Source organism: Ornithodoros turicata, chromosome 2, assembly GCF_037126465.1.
Source record: "Ornithodoros turicata isolate Travis chromosome 2, ASM3712646v1, whole genome shotgun sequence".
Classification (NCBI taxonomy): domain Eukaryota; kingdom Metazoa; phylum Arthropoda; class Arachnida; order Ixodida; family Argasidae; genus Ornithodoros; species Ornithodoros turicata.
Genome location: NC_088202.1, coordinates 44,762,980 through 44,778,780, shown reverse-complemented (window position 1 = coordinate 44,778,780; position 15,801 = coordinate 44,762,980). Strand labels below are relative to the sequence as shown.

At 42.1% G+C, this 15,801-nt stretch overlaps 1 protein-coding gene across 4 annotated transcripts in view; it reads right to left on the bottom strand.

Moving 5' to 3' along the window:
• The window catches only part of LOC135385346 (cytoplasmic dynein 1 intermediate chain 2-like), a 32,611-nt gene that overhangs the window by 5,855 nt on the left and 10,955 nt on the right, over positions 1 to 15,801 (bottom strand). The window contains exons 5-11 of one of the 4 annotated variants that reach the window (XM_064614622.1): positions 13,936 to 13,956; positions 6,801 to 7,007; positions 5,697 to 5,853; positions 5,539 to 5,638; positions 3,287 to 3,412; positions 3,025 to 3,171; positions 2,489 to 2,602 (exon numbers count right to left, since the gene is read on the bottom strand). In XM_064614622.1, coding sequence (XP_064470692.1) covers positions 2,489 to 2,602; positions 3,025 to 3,171; positions 3,287 to 3,412; positions 5,539 to 5,638; positions 5,697 to 5,853; positions 6,801 to 7,007; positions 13,936 to 13,956 — 872 coding nt within the window. The remainder of the gene's footprint in view (positions 1 to 2,488; positions 2,603 to 3,024; positions 3,172 to 3,286; positions 3,413 to 5,538; positions 5,639 to 5,696; positions 5,854 to 6,800; positions 7,008 to 13,935; positions 13,957 to 15,801) is intronic. The other 3 variants (XM_064614624.1, XM_064614623.1, XM_064614625.1) reach the window with 3 other exon arrangements.

Genomic DNA, 15,801 nt, shown 5'->3' with positions numbered 1-15,801 from the left:
GCAACAGAAGTAGGGAAAGCAATGAGTAGTTACAGAAAGTAAAATTATTTAAGCAAGCATTAAGGGGAAGTTAACAGTAATGCATAGATACGACAGAGACAAAGGACAAAGGCATTAATTGCAAGTGCTTTTAAGGTTGTCTTGATGGCGCCATAATTGAAGGAAGGCGTGTCTAGTGGCACTTGTCAAGAGTAAAATAGCAGAGAGAGCACATTTTTTCATGGAACAGTCACACCTGTACTCAACATATTTTCAATCAGTTTACACCAAATGACCTCGAACATGTTGTGATTATAATGAATCTTTACAGGCAATGTGATAACATGATATCCATTTGAAGTTCATAACCCAGTAAAGCAGCCAATTCTGTCACCAAACAACCCAATGTTATGTGAACAGCGGCCCATATGAGATGGAATTTGTGAAGTACACTTTGTTCAGTATCAGTATGCTTTAGGTAAAGTAGATTTACTAGCCAACTCTGTGACATAGTCAATGTACTGAAATGTTAATTTGTTGTCAGTTGTGCTTACATTTACAGATACCATTTAAATCAGCATGTACGAGGGGCATCCCATAAGTTTGGCCTGACCCAGGAGCAGGTGTCAGATATTTGGACACGTTCGCTGAACGGCCATGGGCCCCATAGAGTTAATGTATAACAACGTCCAAAATTTCAGACGCCGTACAACTCTGTCGCTCGATATTTCGCACTCGGTTTGCCCAGCCAGCAAGCTTCACAAACGGTTGCCAGCTCACCACGTGTGTATGATGCAATGCGAAGGTCAACGAACTGTACATTACTCGTTTCTTCTTTGTAATCCACTTTAAATGGATCTAGTAAGGAGTGAAACAAGTCAAAAGGGGACCAGGTCCCCCTTCCCACATCCGGTACCTATCCGGTAACGTGCAACTGCTGCACCAATGGCGTCGTCAGAGGAATCTCGATCGTATGAATCTCTAGGGACGCCAGAAAATATTCATAGCATCCTGAATTCTTACGAAAAGAATTACACCAAATACAAAAATTGAGGCAAGAAAATAGACAATGACTATTAACTTCCCATTAACCTGAGTGAAGGAGGCCTGACGTAGTGCTTTTACATTTTCGTTTTGGCTAAGGCTGCCGAAATTCACGCCCAGCACGTGTTGTTCAGCCGCGAGTCGCTAGACAGTGCTTAAAGTGAGCTTCACCTAAAGCACGCAGGCGTTCGGTGAAGCCGCCTTGAGGAATGGTGTTGCCAGAAGTATACAGTCAAACCTCGCTTTACGAACACCCTTCGTTTCTCAGAAAATCGTTCGTAAATCGAGGTATTCGTAAATCGAGGTCAGAGGTGTGCAGTGCACAAATACCTCACAAAACCATGGGAAATTGATTTGAATAAGTTTTCTTTTTGAAAATACTGCGTAATTGTGCTTTGCACCATACTTTCTGCAGGGTCTATCCTGTTTAGAAGAGATGACAGAAGTCTGACACTTGACTCATCCACCCGGTCCTCAAAGTACCGTATCGCGCGCGGATGAGACTGTTTCCAACGGCAAATATCACGCTTGTCACCGGCTGTCAGGACTGAACGCCTTCTTTTGGAATGGCAAGATGTGTCCATCTCGGAGACCTGGTCCAAACTCCCAACCGTTCGGCTGAAAACGTCCGAATTATTCTTTCAGGAAATGGTGAATCATGTTTGTGGAACGTAGTGGCGTTGGGACATTGTATGTTTGACCTTGGCAGCATGTACTGAGGAACTTTCATTATCCTCCGGTCCATTGGCCTGTCCTCTGTACGTTCATAACGCCCGTTCGTATATCGAGGTCAGAATGGCTTGGCTACTTTGGGTCCGTTCCCTAATAATCCGTTCACAGTTCTGATATCGAGGGTTCGTAAAACGAGGTCAAAATACACGGAAAAAGTTTGGTTCCCGGTGGAGCCGTTCGTAAGTTGAGGGAATTCGTATATCGAGGGTTCATAAAACGAGGTCCGACTGTATTTCATCCACGTGTTCGTGGATCAACAACTTGTAGTCTCTGGGTGCAGTCGTCAACCTCGGAACAACGTTATCCGGCCTGCTAGTGCTTAAGAAAGTTTACTTTTGAAGCGAAATTCGTTCTTTCAGACTGCTCAATTATTCGGACTTTTGCGCGATCCCTGCTTGAAAAAAGCCTGGTAAATCGGACAGCGACTGTATTTGATCACCAGATGCACCTTCACTTCCCCGTTTGAGCTCAACTGTGCAGATTGCAACCTCCTGGCGGCCACCACAAGGAAACTGTGTGGTGTGCGTGCACCGTTTTTGGTGGTGCCAGTCCTGAAAAGCATCCGTGTCCCAGCGTAAAGTTTTTCAGTTTAGTGTGTGCACTCCTCCTTTGTCAGGGCCAAGAACTTATGGGATGCCAGTCCTAATATTGAAGATGTTTCTGCAATTCACGTGTGAATTACAAGAAATGAAAACTGTACTCCTAATAGGGTTATAACTACAGGAATTGATACCTGAGGGGCTGAAAGCATGTCTAAGCTCCATGAACAGAACTTTCCATCTGTTGAAATGCTGACCAAGTTGTGAGCATTTTGTGTCCCTACAACCTGAATGGAGTAGACAGGGTGCTGGAAGAGAATGTCATAATAAAAACATTGTTACTTGGTCAGCACATGTTTCACATTTCATTTTAGTGGCTGCTCTACCACATGAAGGCTGTGAAAACAGGGAATAACTACTACTCATTACATCACTAGCACTAATTTACAGTTTTATTACACTGCAGATTAACCTTCAAGTGGCCCTGAAGAAAAATTTGAAATGCATGACTTTGAAACATGGTTTAGCCTGAACGAAAGACTTCAAACTTCCTTCCTAACACACACAAACAGAAAAGGTCCCATTCAGTCACCAATCCAACAATGAACGGCCAAGGCCGTTGCAATGGTGAGCTATACAAATTATATCTCAATGAAAACACATGATTGCAAAAACAATTTTTGTTGTATGCTAGCACCTTCAATACCGGCCTAGTTAAACACCACTTTACCGTGTGTGCAGTTGCAGAGAGTGGACTTCGTTGGACAGGGGTTCTCTTGTTACTCCTATTGTCCCACAGAGCAATCTGGCCTGAATACATTCCACCAATAATAAGGTTGGGATGAAACTTTGCAAAACAGGCAGACATCACCGGAGACTGAAAGGTATAAAGATGCGAAAAAATACGAATGGTGCCGATTACCCAGCACAAAAGTGAGAACTGGGGAAGCACAGCTAGGTTCAAACACCATTGGTACTGTAAGGACCCTTACCTGGCAATGGAATATGTATTCGGGGGTGGACTTCTTGAACTTCATATTCCACACAAGGCAGACACCGTCCGGGTCATGAGGAGCGTCTACATTGTTGTTGTAAGAAGCAACAAGTAGCTCTGGGAACTGAAGCAAAATCGGCACTGTACTGAGAACATCAATCCGTTGCAGAGGAATGGTTTACAAATATTACAAGCAACATTCCATATTGTGTCAATAGTACTTTCAACAAGGGTCGCACAGACAATTAGGTAAATTGTTCAAGGGTTTTCAAGAAACCTATGTACACTTAAAATGGTTAAAAAGCAAGCGAGCTGGTGGCTAAGATCCATGACGAAAACCCGAGACTGGGAAAAAGACGAAAAAAAAGACTTTGAAAAAAAGAAAAAGAAAAAGACTTTGTGTTGTGTCGTCTGTTTTCGTCTTTTTCCCAGTCTCGGGTTTTCGTCATGGATCTATGTACACTTTTTAGGGCAATATTGAACTGCGAGCAGAAATGAGCTGTGCGCACTCTCCTGCTACAGCTATGCAGACAACATTATTCTATAACTGATTAGCACAAAATATCAAAGCAAAATAACTGTTACGACTCTTTATATCAATCTTGGTAGTTTTTTTAACTTAATATGCACACTTTGCAACAATGTCACAGCTCTCCATAAGGTCAGGTAGCATTAAAAAAAGCACAGCACAAAAAAGCACATGGGAACACATGGATACGGGTGGGCACACATGCAGACAAAGTTTGTAGAAAGAGTTGCCAGACGATGTCGACAAGAAATGCTATCGGGGAGAACGAGCCGCGCTCAGAGATCCCAGAGTGACAGAGGAGCAATGTTTACATTTGGTCTGGTAGGTGAACACATTTACATGGAATGCCTAGTTCAGGAAGCAGACAGAGGGGACAGTACAAGCCGTCGTGGTGTTCGCTAAATGGGTGTGTGAAGAAATACAGTCGAACCCGCACATATCGAACTTGAAGGGGATCACAAATAGCTTGATATATCCATAAATCAACATATCAGATGTGCTACATTAGCGGCGACCAAAACACTTGCACTTAACACTAATCTCAACCACAGTCATGACAGATGTCAAAACTCTCAAAAGTAGTGAAAACACTTTATTTTACAGCAAAAGAATCAATGACTGTAGCTTGCATCTTGCTGTGGGCCAAGAAGTTGAGCACACGCGTCTCTATCGTGTCAAGACGCTCCATGTTTGTAAGGCCCGAACTTTCCATATCTACGCGGCAGTGACGAATCACTTGAAACGCTGAGATGAGCTCAGTGGCTGTCGGCAATGGCAGTGATTCTTTATCGTCGTCAGGGCTATCTGCTTCTTCGGCACTGGTATGTCTGCAATGATGTCCGCGTCACTCTGTTCCGACACAGCGTCCGTGGCATCGTCTACATCCACGTAGTCTGCATAGTTTTTGCATTTACACACGCGTAGTTTTCGACCCGACGTATGATCTCCAGCTTTGAAAAAAGTCCAGATTTTTTTTTCTCTTGACACTCATCATCGAACCACAAGGTCCTTTGTGGCTCCACACTTCGCCCTCTCACTCTCACGTGCTTTTGCCACTTCTGCTTCTGCGCTCCACCCCAACGGTGCATGCAGCATCCCTGGCGCCTCCTCGTCCGTGTTTTAGCCCTTTCCACCCACGTGCTCTCTCCTGCTCTGCCCTCTTTCGCTCTTTCCTCCTCTCCGTGGGAGCAAGATCACCAGAGCAAGTGCCCAGAAGAGGTGGTCTCTACAGGATCTTAACGTTCTATATATCGGATAACTGCGGTACCAAAGTTTGATAAAGCCGTACACCCATGCTATACTGTTACATGTAATTTTCAAGGGAATTTTTTTACTGTTCGATATATACAAAAATTCAAAATATGTGGAATCGAAATATGCATGTTCAAAATATGCAGGTTCAATTGTTTTTGCAACATTCAAGGATTTCCAAAGGCGGCTCAAAATTCAAGTGCTTACAAGACCTTGAAATATGGCCCTTGTGGTTCAAGGGTTTTCAAGGCCCTGTGCAAGCCCTGTTTCAAGAGCATCAGTGGAATGCAAAGCTGTACAGATAATATGCAACTGTACATTACAAATACGCATCATGAAAGTGACAGAAGCTCTAGCCTGCACCTGTCTTGCCACACTTTTTCTTGCGTTAATACCTGACATAATAGACGTAGGCAGCGATTGACAGTCACCTCAATTACGCCCTTACGTGTTCACTTGAGCTTCCTCACCTGTGTGGACCAATCAAAACTTGTGACAATCCTATTCTTCGACCAGCGGTCGTCAAAGAACACCCTGTTCAACGATAATCTGATTCCACTTTTATCATCGCTGCAAATAAAAAGACATTTGTTCATAAAGAGTTCGACGTAGAAAACGTGATGCCCACCTGTCTTGGTCCTCCATGCCACCAGTATAGTCCACACAGATGTCAGTGCTTTCACAAAGGGCCCTTTCTATGACCCTCGCCGACCGGTCAAGGAACATGTGAAAGTCTTCGCTCAGCAGAATCTGTTGTCTCTCCTCTTCACTCAGTTCTTTTGGGGCTGAAATGAGGTCGATCCTCACCCATACTGCATCACTTTGTTTCATTGAGAATAACACAATGGGATGCCCTTGGCTTTTGCAGAGGAGAAAAAAAAAAAAATGTACGCATCTCATAAACACTACATGGCACCAATGTTGCTAAGTATTCTAGATATAAATGACTAATGTGAACGAATAAATAATGTTACAGAAAATGTTTGTTCAGGTCACTTATGTGTAAGGTCTGGAAATTTAGGCACTAAAAACGACGGAAATAGGCAGGCATTTAGGCCCCCAAAATGCCAAAATAGGCAATAAAAAGCAAAAATAGGCACGTTAATCAGGTACGCTCTTTGGCTTTCTTGATGTTTCAGAATGATCATTTAAAGGCTAGAGTACGACACAAGCATTGATGTCTGGTACATGAATGCTGAGGCAGCCGGGAAACACGCTATATTGAATAATACTCGAAGATACTAAGACCAAGAGAGGCAAAATGTTTGTATCAAATGTACGCAAAAAAGGAACAAAAGGCTCAAACACACAGTAACGAAAAGCAAAATGTGGTACTCAGCACGAGCCTGAAAGGCCCACCCAAACTTACATCCCCAAAAAGAAAAAAAAAAAAAAGGCTCTTATGGCATCTAAAAATGTAAAGAAAAGGCTACAATTCAATGGAGTTGATAAAGAGGCAGGCAACCCCGAAAATTTCATATTTAGGCGTTTCTAGGCATTTATAGGCAAATGCCTAAAAATCCGGGCCCTAATTATATGCCACAGCAGTAAGGTCAAGGCCAAGGTGAGGTCAAATAATCATGACTCCGTACACTGCACAGCTCACCTTTACAACTACTAGACAGTACCCATTTCTTTGTAGTATTCTTGCGATAAATTACAGTGACTAGCGAAAGCATTGAAGGAGGATTTTATAAAATGCGACACTGTAATGACATTATCAACTCTGTACCTTTAGGCTTCTCGTCCTTAGTGGCGTCAGCAGACTTTGTATCTGGTGCCTCTTCTACAGTCTGCGCTGGCTTCACCATCTCTACATTCGGCAATCCCATCACTTTGTGGTGGTAGAGCAGTGCTGATGGATCCACCATGTCCTGAGAGGCCATGGAAGAGTGGCCCTCTCCATCCTCTTCCGCTAGCCCATCGCCAAAGGTCAAGACTACCCAGTGAATGAGCACGGCCCAAGCAAAGGACAAGCAGCAATGGTCATGCATGCAATGATCAGGCTAGCTAGCATAGTGCTGCATATATCTAGTGCGTAATAACAGTGTCATTGTGAATGTGAAGCTCATCGTTAAGGTGCCCATGTGACTGTACTAAATCAAATGCATTATCAAAATTAACTTTGTTAGTCAGCAAAGTTGCTGCTAGAAACCTTGCAGAGGATTTCTTACAGGATTGTCTTATCATTTATGTATCACAAACATACACACGCAACAAGACTAATTTCAGGCGTGCAACTGCTAAGACGTGACGCTATGACCGATGTTGCACGTTGTCGGATGTTTATAATTTTCCCCCAAAGCAAGCTGTGAAATCCATCTAGTCATCAATGCCTTCAAGAAAACAAAGCATAATACTAAGTAATACTGTGAATTACATTCTCTACAAGATGCAGACACAGCCAAATTTGAATGATATGCTCATGGTAGCACCGAATTACACAAACTAGCACTACACTTAGCATTCCTATTATCGAACACTGCTGTGGAACTAGTATTGTGTTTTGCTATCTAGGATATAATTTTTGCACTAGCAGATGCACTTGCATTCTGCATTTCGCCAACTTGCAGCTATGTAGTGTTCCTTTTATTATGTTCGACTTTCATCTGTGCAAGCTCCACTTATCCTCAAAGCAGTGCAATAACGCGAGAATCTTATCTTCCTAAGTCACATCTCATAAGTGATGGTCATTACACTAGTAATGTATTAAGCAACATTAAAGGTGTGTGGCATTGTCGGCTTTGGCTGCAGCTAGTTTAGCACACTACATGTTGCATCTATGTCTATCATGTTGCGGTCGTTCCACATCAATTATGTTATGGCAGCAAATTTCACAAAGGTAAAAAAAAAACATTGCCCATATTGAGCGCAGGAATTCGAAGTAACATCAAAATCCCATTTAACAGTATCAATCATGTTGCACTGCAAAATACAAGTAAGCAGAGATAAAGAGGTGTCCCACCAGGTAAACTCTGGGACCAGGGGAATTATATAGTCAAGAATAAATGCGGTAGTACACACAACCTTCTCATTTACAGACGTTTATCAAGCTAGAATTGATTTCCTTACCATCATCAACTGCCACATTCCATAAGGCATGTATGAGGAGAAAGGAGGACGGCATCACAAACTTGTTTTGTGAGTTACATAACGTGCAATACTGACACTAAGTAGATGCAAATCAAAACGCTACAGCAACCAAAGCTGACAAACAATGTTGGATTAGGTTAATTAAAATGAGGTAAGGACACAATGGCACAAAGCAAATGACAAAATGCAGACACATGAAAAATCTCTTTCAACACATGCTTAAAAGGACACATTCAAATAACAATAATACTTTTGGTATAACGCAACCTTCCAGGCTGATACTACAGTTTGTGCTTTCATCTTGCGTTACCTAATGACACTTGAACCAACACAAAAGACATATGTTGGCTTTGAAATTATAATTTTCACTTTTTGTCAGTTTATTTCGCATTATCCTTTCCTTTTTTTTCAAATGACACCCAGCTCTTACAGGCAGACTCATGCAGGATAGTAAGGTGGACAAATTGCACAAAGCTTGGGAGGGAAGAAGCCACGGCAGACAGCACAGACAACATTAACATAGACAACAAAATGTGGTGTGCTCAAAGAACCTACCTTGGAATTCATCATCCCACTCTATAGCAGTAGGAAAAACAAAGTGACCGTCGTCTTTTGAGTTTTGGAAAAAGGAACAACACGGAAACACATGTCAATGACGTAAAAAAAAAAGGAACTGTACTGCATGTAGCAGTGCTGCACTGTCACAGTGTGTGTTCAGTATACTCTGGCACAACAGGTGCCACGGCATTACCCATAAGCCATTAGAGAAGGACCAGTTGCACTGACATAATGTGCGTCTACTTAGTTCACCTAACAGAACATGAACAATTACAACCTCGTAGTGAGGAAGGTGAGCTAGTGAGAGAAGAATGGCATACGGCGTTTCTAGAAAAGAAGTACGAAGAGCACAAAAAGTTAGTGTTTCGCAGGGTATACGTCGAGGACGCTCAATAATCACAAAGAACGCCAACACAATAGTACCTTTTGTTACTAAGCGTGAAGCGTGGTATTGCGGACGGAATAAGTGGGACTTTTAATCAACTCACAACGGTTTTACGGCACTACTGGACCACCGAAATGCCCAGCCCTACACGTAACAGCGCAGCACCGCAAGATTGATAACCAAGTGCACTGTATAGACATTGAATAGGATACCCCATAAGCTTTTCACGTTGAAGAAACAAGATGCATTTTGCAGAAGGCAATCAAAAGAAATATAGGACTGAAGTACCAATCAGCGGTGGAAAGAGCAACCGAATAAAGTAATTACAGGGTGGGAACCAGTCTGCAACGTTTTTTACGATTAGTCCAGTTGCTGCACACTGTTATGACTTCATAAAACACCACTAGAGTACAGTGGAGGTCAGTCAAGCGAGAAAGGGACAAAGAGAAATAGGGACCGTATACATGGTTAAACAAAATGGAAGAGACACTACAACAAACAACACACATGCACACGATACAGCAGTGCAGAGAAGACGCATTAACGTACCTTCATCCCAATGAATCACTTTGGAGGGCAAGAAAATACAACTATGTTTAGCTCTGCTTAGAACAAAGCACAAGAGAAAGAAGAAAAACAAAAGAAGCCGCTGTGACTTAATATGTGCAAATCAGGCACTATACAGGCAATAAATATTTGCTGCAATGACTTCTTTCCTTTCTCTTTGAGTACGGGTGTTTACTGCACGTTCCTTACAAAGCTTTTGAAATCGACATTCTTGGCAAAACCTTTTTTCAAAAGTCTTATAATCCTCCTAAGTACAGGATGTCCTATTTAGAACCCTCCATCACGCCACAGTATTAAACCGTACTGGGTAGCAAAGCAGGGTGTCTACCAATCTGTAGCCTTCAAGTTCCCCGAATTATCCATGTTTTTATTGACTAATTTAAGCGAATTCCCTGACCAAAGCAAAAGGGAACTTGATGTCCCACTCCTACATTTCGATACAGACACTCGTAAAACAGATCATTTATTGAATAATTGAATGATACAAATCATTTATTGAATACAAATGCATGTTTCTCCTCACTGTTTAAGAGAACAGATTTTTGTCCTGAAGTAGGGAGACATCATACTGTGCCTCATTTATGACCCTTGTCTTTTTTTCTTTTTGTAAGAGTTCACTTATTAGTGAGGCTGCCCTACTTTTCCGCCTCTGAGCTTGTCGTATCGGTGAACTGTTATTCGTAAATGTTATTCGCGTGGCCGCTCAACCACACGATCGGCACCCGCGATGCACTGCATGTCATCATGGTGGTTGTCTGTGATTTTCCCTGATTCCAGTTGGTTTTTGGCAACTTCTCTGACAATCCCCTGACCCTTCCAGTCGCATCAAAATACCCCGACAATTCCCGGTTTTCCAGGTTGGTACACACCCTGAAATAGCATCTGACATAGAACAACAGTGCAAGCCTAGGTCCCACAATATCTGCCTTCTGAAAAATAAAACTCTAAAAAGAATTGATTGGGTTCCAAATTTTCGGATATGTGCACTACTAAATTTACTAAGGTGCAGCTACTATTATTTTTTCTTTTATCTGAAAAGCTGACCGATATGTACGACGGTGCGGCTGGTAGCATCTGCAAATTTTGAGCACACTTTCCCAAAATACTGTAATCCACCAATGGAACAGGAAGAATGGTAGACATGAACTCATGTAAACATATGGTTCTTGTATTTTGTTCCTACACGCACTTGTACTCCACTGACCCAGGCACATCGGTTCCCACTTTCTATCACCCAGATAAAAATTTCAAATTATGCAAATTAAGCCCGCATTAAAGTGCCAGACCAGGCCCCAAAACCAATAGAGAATGCCGCTGCAACGTAATTTTGTATGAACCTGAGGATTACCACGCAAAATGTTTCAACAAGGTGAACATCCAATTTGGTCATTAAATTTTGTTGGCAGAGTACTTCATCAGTGATGTCCTTCCCAGCAAATTCCAGGTGTTTGCTTTGTGAATCGTCTGCTCTGTACGAGCCACATATCTGTTAATTAGTATGTCTGGGCATCAGTATTAGTATTTGTCTTTGGTAAGTACAGAGGCAAGACTGCCATAGCTCATGACTGCCAAGGTTCTCATACATGTATTAGTACCAGTTAACGTGTACACCAATGACTTTAAACTGCGATTAGACTACAGGGAGTAACACAAACATGACCACGACTCTGGCAAAAAAACATCTGCAAGCTTCTATCAAACTTTCGTTGTTGCCTTATTGCACTGATAATTAGCTACGTGCTTCGCTAAACTAGAAGAAACTTGTATCATCCTTCCTTTCACAATGTGGCAACACTTCTGGTACACCAATTAGTCCCAGGCACATTTCTTTCATACGGAAATTAGCACCCGGCATATATAGCAGGCAAATTAAAATGCCACTGCATGAAACACCCTGTGCCTTTACTGATGCACATTCTGAAAAAATGGAACCCTTTGAAGCAGACAAAACCCTAGTGCTAGTGTGCACGTAGCATTGAAGAGTGGCAAAACGCAAATGTGGAAAGCGCACAAGAGTATAAGCAGAAATCATTAGCTGTCACCCAATGTGGAAGTTAATTAGGGTGACAGCAGCGTCTGGAAGGATGCGTTAATTGTAGGGCTTACTAGATCGTACAATAGAGTGTGAAACTGCATGTGGTTTCAAAAGTGAAGCAGGTTTTAAACACTTGTGTGATGTAATTTAATCAGCTCAAAGGATATTGGAAGACTGAAGGCAAACCAGTAACATAGTGTATGTCACAAACCACACACATTCTAGAGCAAGTAGAATAACTGCACTATGCTTGTAGTTCAAGTTCTCACGACAGCAGAACAGCTCCACAAATTGCAGACAGACAACAAAATGTGTTGAGGTCTCCAGCAAAAGTGATCTGGCTGCATACTTGATTGTTTGTTAGACATGGGAATGTTCTTCAATTTGGCTCACACAGGCTCAATATTATCGAAACCAGCAGCAGGCAGAATGAAACAGAAGTAGAAGCAAAAGTGACCTTCCACAAATATTATTACTAATATAGCTAGTTCCTAATAATTGTGCAATTCGGTTTACTAGTCAAGACAGCTTAGAGCAAGCAGTGTGTATCTGGGGTGTTCCTTTTTTGGGGTTTTACCAAAACGTTTGGAGTCAAATACGGCTATTAGACTTATGCAAAAAAACTGAGTTTAAGTCAGATGTTGTACTACTCTTCAGACTGAGAACTGATGCTGAACACACTATGCAAAAGATGTGAAAAGGAAAGCAGTTTAGAAGTTACAAAAATATTAGCTTAAAAAATACTTCCCAGAAACTTCAGGCTCTAGATAACATTCAGGGGTTGCTTCAAAAAACCCATTTAAGAAACCCTAAGGGTGTGATGCTTTACGTTTCACCCCCACTGAAGGGTAGATCATATCACAAACGTTCCATAACATTTCCGTTTCGGGAATTGGCAAGTCTAAGTGGGATTCCTGCGAGCGCCATCTCTGATATGGTTTGTTATGAACCTTTTCTCTCTCTCTCTTCATCCAGGAACATCGGCATCAACATGTATTACAACTATAATGGTTTAGTACTTGACAAATGAGGAGTGGACACCCTGTTTTATTTACTCTCTGCCTCTTCCCACTGCTGTAATAAACTGCCCAGACTAGTAGAGACCAATCTACTTTGATGGACATGTCAAAACACTCGAGTATTCAAATACTCCCTTGTCTTTTATGTAAGTACTTGTCATGAATACTTTAACAGATTTCAATGTTTCTTGTAAAGAACCACTTGCTGTCTCTTCTTTATAGTTAGACCCTGATGTTTTAGGGTTTTACCCAATTCTTCCCTGAATTCCCCCTTTAGGGTGGAACCCGATTTTTACCCGGCAAATTACTCTCACCGGGATGTCTGTAGGAATGCACTAACTTACTTGTTCGGCAGCAAATGCAGTTACATCAAACTCAAACATCAAAATTTGTATCAAACCACTACAGTTAGTTTGAGTAACTGAGCCCGATTTCTCCCCAAATTTGGCATAGTGGAAGTTTTTTTTCACCTGAATTTGTACGAATTTAGTGCACATGTTTATTTACCCGATTTTCACCTTCTGAATTTAGAAAAAAATCTTCCCCAGAAACGTCCGGCTCTATTTATGGTCTATGTAGCTACATGTTCATCATGCATTGCACGCAGTGTTGCTTGTTACTCGTTAAGTTAAATGCATTATACTCTAACTGTTTTGTCTCTGGCATTCTATGTATTAATTAGGGACACAATTATTAGGACCATGTTCATGGGCACCATCACAAAAACAAAGATCAGATTGGATGCATGCTAGAGTTCTTTCCACTTGTATCTTGCACTGCAAGACTAAAGGCATTGTACCTGGTAAACAACCCAACGAATCTACTTTCCCCCCGTGCAGGGGGCGGTCATCATTTTAGCTTCACAACCAAGCTCCTGCGTGCACAAAGACAAGTGTTGCTTCACCGCTTCATTTTATGACCTCCCTAGTTACTGTGTATACGTACTGGCAGACGTGTTCTAGAACTGACACTCTAGGGAAGAAACTGAGCATGGCTCGAGCAATGTTAATCAAGAAAGAGAAGGTTTAATTTTTGGGCATTATTGTGCATTCAATTATGACTTAAATACATGCCTACTCTAAAACGATACACAGAGTTTGCTCAGATGAAAACTCCACCATGCTGCTTCTTCACTGTGACCCAAGTAGTTCGGCAAATTGAACAAGGAAAAAAACATTCCTAGCAAAGATGCAAAGGTTCCTCAACTTACCGTAATAATCCACGGGATGAGCTTTAGTGGGCAGGCAAGAATGCAAAGATGTGAAGAAAGAAGAGATATCACTAAAAGTGCACACAGATAATGCAGCATACAAATGCATGCGAATCATGCCAGAAGTTGAGGCAGCAAAAGTAAACTTCCGCCAGCAAAACTTGTTTGGACCTCATATTTCCTCTTTCCTCTCTCCCACAAACAAATCAAGCTTGTTCATCAACCTAACCTAACCTCACAAATCAACCTAACACTCCACGACACAACCTCACAATGTAGCTATGCACAGATTAAGGAACGACGAAGACGACGAAAATAAGTGAGTCTGTCTTAAATTCAGTTAGAGAGGAGCATTACACACATAAAAATTGCAGCGAATCCTTCTCATCATAGCCATCAGAGGACAGTATTTTTAGAATCACTGTTACACAGTCGTGAACTGGATATCCTTCAGCACAAATACTATATTCACATCAGTTGAATGAATGATGCAAGCTTCTCGGCAGGAAAGAGCTCTGAGCGAAAGTCTATGTTTCGCCACTACAGTCTACACACCTTTGCGGGTCTTGAAAAAATGTCCATGATCTCTAGGAGATGAGGTTAATGATCCTTTGGCAGCATATTAAAAAAAGATACACATCATCAAACGTTACTGACTTTCACTTAGAGCTGCTGATCTAATATTTGGGCTCCAAAACGTTTCTTCCCTGTTTCAGACAGATTCATTGGAACTAACAAAATATGCTACAGAATTAACGTATTTATGTGTGCAATACGGTGTAATCTCTTTAGACAGAACCTCAAGGGACTATGAGATATTCTTCAATTTATCGAGAGTTCCATTCACTGAGGAAAGGTGGTGCAGGGTAGTAAATGCTCTGTCGGATTATTTCCAGAAGTTCGAAAAGCTGTAAACAACTCTTGCGCACATTGCTGTTGCAAACATGTCATATTTACTCGCGTATAAGACACATTTAAAAAAAAAACGTCACGCCATTGAGGGGGTGCGCTCAATACGCGGGGCAAAACTGGAACTGCTCCCGCTTTATTGGGAGATATCGGCGGCGATCTCCCCGGAATCAAATGTCGCGATTCTCCCACATCAAATCGTCTTCCGTTCTATCAAGCGGGGACAAAATACTCCTCGATGTCCGTCGCATTCATCGTTCATCACTCTGATGCCAGTCGCTCCATCTCGTTGAGTGCGCCATACAAGCGACCACAATGCGCTGGCTCGTTGGCTGGCTGGCGCTGCACGAGACGATCCGGCCGTGCTACTAAAGTCGGGGCGCCTTTAATGCGAGAAGAAGGAGAAGAAAGTACCACCATCTCGGCGCTCAAGCTGGTTTGCGTTCAATACGCGAGCGCGTTCAATATGTGCGAGTAAATACCGTAATTTACAAAAGGGGAAATATTAATAAAAAAACATCAAATTGCTGATTTTTTGCAAGCTTTATTATGACACTTATCTCCCGAGTTGCAAAAAAGTGCCAATGCTTGTTTGTAATGTCTCTCAGAGCTACTTTTCCTCAATGATGCCATCGATGGGTGATAGGTCATGGAGGAAGACCTCTGAATCATGCTGCTGCTCAAAACAGGTTGTCAAAGGTCTTCAAACTTTTGTTGAGGCAAACACTATCCAAACTGTTAACATTGATCTCTGCAAGTGTGAGCACATGCTATGCTTGCTTCTGTGTTGTCAACGGAAAACAGCCCAGCCTAGCCTAGCCTAGCCTGATTCACCGCCAGGAACGGAAAGGCTTGAAATAGGATGTGCGGCGCAATGGAGCTCGGAAAATGTTGGAGAGCACCTCGAAACCTGTCCAGTGCTTTCCGTTTTTAGTTTCGTTTACCTGAACATGCCAA